The sequence below is a fragment of the Clupea harengus genome, chromosome 1 (assembly GCF_900700415.2).
Source record: "Clupea harengus chromosome 1, Ch_v2.0.2, whole genome shotgun sequence".
NCBI classification, from domain to species: Eukaryota; Metazoa; Chordata; class Actinopteri; order Clupeiformes; family Clupeidae; genus Clupea; species Clupea harengus.
Window position 1 is genome coordinate 7,806,715 of NC_045152.1, and position 5,000 is coordinate 7,811,714.

General features: G+C 46.4%; 1 protein-coding gene across 6 annotated transcripts in view; it reads left to right on the plus strand.

Moving 5' to 3' along the window:
• caskin1 (CASK interacting protein 1) overlaps positions 1-5,000 on the plus strand; it is a 95,119-nt gene that overhangs the window by 69,085 nt on the left and 21,034 nt on the right. For 5 of the 6 annotated variants that reach the window (XM_042705201.1, XM_042705365.1, XM_042705307.1 and 2 more), the window contains exons 7-9: positions 2,861-2,969; positions 4,276-4,408; positions 4,799-4,893. In XM_042705201.1, coding sequence (XP_042561135.1) covers positions 2,861-2,969; positions 4,276-4,408; positions 4,799-4,893 — 337 coding nt within the window. The remainder of the gene's footprint in view (positions 1-2,860; positions 2,970-4,275; positions 4,409-4,798; positions 4,894-5,000) is intronic. The other variant, XM_031565926.2, reaches the window with a different exon arrangement.

Below are 5,000 nucleotides of genomic sequence, written 5' to 3' on the forward strand. Positions count from 1 at the left end.
AGAGTGATAGAGAGAGGGGGGTGGAGATGAAGAAAGCAAGAGAGAGAGCGACAGAGATAGAAAGAGAGAGTGAGGGAGAGAGAGAGAGAGAGAGAGAGAGAGAGAGATATAGAGAGAGAGAGTGAGGGCTTCTCAGTGCTTTGAAAAGCGTAAAGGTCAGATCAGACTGGCATTGTGGGAGGCCTATATGGACATCAATGAGCAGGCCGGGGCTGCACTGACCTCTGACTACAGGATGTATTTCCATCACAGTATAGATTGGCCTTGACTGAAGACAGATGCAGTAGCAGAGGCTCTTGAAGCTATGGCTCCATAAAAGGGAATTAATAGTGCTCCTATCTCCGCATGTATGTGCTGCGTGTGGGTGTTTTTCTGTGTGTAATTGTTTTTTAATGAACCATTAATCCAAATAAAAGCATGCAAATGTTGTGTGAGACTGTGTGTGTGTGTGTGTGTGTGAGAGTGTGTGTGTGTGTGTGTTTGTGTGTGTATGTGTGTGTCATAGATTTGTTAAATCCATGGGTCTGCAAAGAAGAAAATCTTGTATGTGTTTAGTGTGGGCAGATGCTGCAGCTCCTGCTGTGTTGGGCTGCTGTGTGTGTATGAGTACCACGCCTCATCCATCAGCTGTGGACGGGCAGTGACTACACTACACCGCGCATGTCAATCACTGCCTGCCCACACAGCCGTGCTGATCACAGAGAGCGACCGAGCGAGAGACAGTCACACACACACACGCACACACACACACATACACGCGCACACACACAAATACACACGCACACACACACATCCACACGCGCACACACCCACACACACACACACACACACACACACACACACACACACACACAGACACACACACATACACACATGCACACACACATTAATTTCCCCATAGTCAGCATTAGTACTGGGGCAGCAGAAACCATCATGTCTTTTTCTTCAGCCATGACAAATCACTGTAAAAAAAAGGGGACAGAGAGAGAGAGACTGGGAACGCCAGAGACAGAGAATGACAGAAGAGAAAGAGAGAGAAGGGGAACACTGGCATTCACAGGTTACAGCTGTGTGTGTCGAGGCTAGCCCACCACTGCTAATTAAATCATTATTCTATTACCCCCCCCTCCCTCCGCCCCCGGCAGACTGTGCCGGCCGCTCGGAGAACATTGATCAGTATGAACTCATGCTCATTTGGAGCTCTGCTGGGCTGTGACTTTCATAAGAATACGGACGTGCTGGTGTTGGTGCTGGTGTCAAAGGTCATGTACCAGCCTGCTCAATGAATGCACCGCTGACACAGATAAATGTGGTTTATTAGGGCCACAGCCTTAGGGCCTGCTTCCTCTCTTAATTAGCCACTAAAAGTTTTTAAAACGTAGCATTTATGTTTATTTTTGTCCCCTCCTCCTCCTCCTCCTCCTCCTCCTCCTCCTCTTCCTCCTCCTCCTCCTCCTCCATCTTTCCCCTCCTCTCTCCTCTCCCGGCACACAGATTGGGCTCTTCCGCTCCTGTGCAGCTGTAATTGAATTCAGTGCTGAGTGAGTGACTCGGTCTCCTAGTGATGAGGGCTCACGTGTTGTGAGGAGCCCCGGCCGGACAGATAGACAGATGTGATGTCAGCCGTGTGTATTATTTAGATGGCACTGACTGGTGTGACAGTGCCAGGTGGAGGCCTCAGTGCTGCCACCCACAGGTGATGGATATGCATACCATAGAACTTTGGAAATCCTGAATATTCTTGAAAATGTTTGAGCCTGTTCGTTGAACATTGTATTGCTGTAATATAATGTCATAACACAAGCGACTACACCACATCCTGGTAGCATTTAGAGATTGGTATCATGGCTGGAGGCACCATTTCTCTTAGAGGTAATTATAAGGGCATCTAGTGCATCTGGGTTGTTGATGGTGAGAGGCTGCAGGACAGCACCGGGCTACCTCCCATCCGAGTTTATATGGACGACATTCGAGGATTGTCAGTCAAAGGAGCTTTAAAGGAGTTGTCTGAGGCTGAAAAAGTGAGCCAGTTATGGTTATGGCTGAGGTGCACACAGACTACTTGGGGACATTAGGCCTATTGTTAAGAAGCCTATTGTTGCAAGATGTTTGGGTACCAGGGTTTGTATCCTATTTTTTCCCCTTACCCTAATCTGGGTTCATATCCAACCCCTACCCTTACCCTAATCTGGGTTCATATCCAACCCCTACCCTTACCCTAACCTGACCTGTGGCATGCCATAGTATAATGGGGTTGATGTTTAGATAATTAGGCAGTGCATCGTTCAGACACTGATGTATGCATATGAAATATTTTTGAGGATTACCTTGAGTTTTTGTCCCTGGTATTGACACGTGTCCTGGTATTGGCATCGTGAGTATGGGGGGGTTTAGCCCTCTGGAGGTGTCGTGGTCCTAATTTAACGAAACTCTGACAAAGAAAGGTGCCTACTTGACAACCCCATTAAAATGCTAATCAGGTATTGTTGTTGTTGTTGTTGTTTTGCAAGTTTTGCGAAAGTATTGGCATGATGGTTGTAGTCATTGTGTCATTGAGAGGTTTGGCTGCTGTGGGAAGTCCCCAACCAATAGCATGGGGAATTTAACATCTTCTCCTGTGTATAACAAAAAAATCGCTATTACCTGTTGAATATCACAGAACTGTATTTCTTACTGATTCCCACACTGAAGTTCGTGCAGAAATTAAATATAGAGATGCTGAGCATATTACTAATAAATAAGCACTGTTGGAGTCGCCACATCTTATTACCTTCCTCTTGGTTAGACATCTGAGCAGAGGTTGAAACGCGATGCCACAGGCTCTTTCAAACCCCTCTGTCATATCTGTTCCCATTAACAGACTGCTGATCCAGGCTGGCATCGATATCAACAGGCAGACCAAAGCAGGCACAGCCCTCCATGAGGCTGCCCTGTGTGGAAAGACGGACGTGGTGCGTCTCCTCCTCGACGTGAGTATAGTTTTTATTCTACTGACCACTGGCCAAGTGCATGGATGTTACTGTACATGTTCCATAGTGACCATAGAATTTAAGTTATAGTTTTATTCCACTGACCACTGGCCAAGTGCATGGATGTTACTGTACATGTTCCATAGTGACCATAGAACTTAAGTTATAGTTTTATTCCACTGACCATTGGCCAAGTGCATGGATGTTACTGTACATGTTCCATAGTGACCATAGAACTTAAGTTATAGTTTTATTCCACTGACCATTGGCCAAGTGCATGGATGTTACTGTACATGTTCCGTAGTGACCATAGAACTTAAGCTAAAGTTTTCATGCTGATGTGTAACGTGAGAGTAGCACCGAAAGCAGGTTATCTTGTGCTCCCAGTATTGTGTTAATTTCTATTGATTTTATTCAGACTCGTCACACAGCCGAGCTCTTCTCTCAGATGCTTTTCACGCCCTCTGTCTTCAGCAGCGGCGTTACAAGCCCAGGCTCAGAATGGGGACAAACCTCATAGGTAGAAACTGACTGTAGGGCAGCTCATGTCTACTTGGGTTGAGAGTCTACAGTTTGAGCAGGTTCACTTGTCCTCCCTGTAGTGACGCCACCTGCAGGGCTGTGATTCAAATTGACTTTAGTCTTCATACAGCTTACAGACTTCAGTGTCTGTTTTCAGTAGACTTGTAGAAACACAGGATCTGAATGGGGAAAGACCTTGCAGGTAGCAACTGACTGTAGTGCAAATATGACCTGATCCAGAGCTAGATCAGTGCACTGTGGTGTGTTCAATTCCGTTGAATGGAGGCGAACATGTTTTCTTTGATCTTTTCAATTTGAAAGTTTTTGTTCGATTTAAACTGTAACCCTTAATCCAGCGTCCATGTTGGAGAACTATCTCCTCAGACCGTTTCTGTGTGTTCACAAACTTTAACGGTGAACTCAAAGCAAACGAAAAGCTGTTTGAGAACGTTGGCGAACATTTGCCTTTTTGCTATTTTGAACGCGCCTCTGGATTCCATATACAGAATCAGCCCACTCTGGACTTTCTCATTCTCAGTTGTAGTAATTAGCAAAGCATGCATGTGGGCTTCTAGTTTGTGCACAAGGAGGAGGATATCAGATCTGTGTCCATGCAGGCATCTGTTGACCTGGGTCTGCCTCAGACGCTAGTCACACTCCTTCCAGTTAAGGGGAACTTGGGCATGACCGGTTTCACAATGGTAGACGCTTACTTAGCTGTGGGCTCCAGTCATTTGAACTTTGGTCTGTTTTTTCCCTTGTCTGTGTCTCTTGTCTCTCTCAGAGTGGCATCAACGCCTCAGTGAGGAACACGTACAGCCAGACGGCTCTCGACATCGTGTACCAGTTCACAGCCACCCAGGCCAGCCGCGAGATCAAACAGATGCTCCGAGGTGAGGGAGAAGGGAAGAGTGGAGGTAATTGGGTTTTGCACGGGGAGTGGGTTGAGCTATTTTTAAGCCTTATTTATTTATTTATTTATTTATGAAGTTCGATTAAGAACTCAGTGATTCTTAAGCCGCCAGTAGTTCTGTTACAGCAACAAACAAAAGTGTGTGTGTGTGTGGGTATCTGTGTGTGTGTGTGTGTGTGTGTTTGTCTGTATTTGCGTGTGTGTGTGTTTGTGTGTGTGTGTGAATGTGTGTGCGTGCGTGTGTGTGTGTGTGTGTGTGTGTTTGTCTGTATTTGCGTGTGTGTGTGTTTGTGTGTGTGTGTGTGCGTGTGTGTGTGTGTGCGTGTGTGCTTGCGTGGGTGTGTGTATGCGTGCGCGTGCGTGTGTGCGTGTGTGTGTGTGTGTGTGTCTCCAGATGCCTCTGCAGCACTGCAGGTCAGAGCTCTGCAGGACTACTGTAACAACTACGACCTGACCAGCCTCAACATCAAAGCCGGAGATGTCATCACAGTAAGACTCCTCACCTCTCCTCTACCATTACTGGGCCAAGTCAGAGTGTTCCTCTCCGCCCATCATACATTTTTTAAATCCTGTTATATATATATTCTACCCTACAC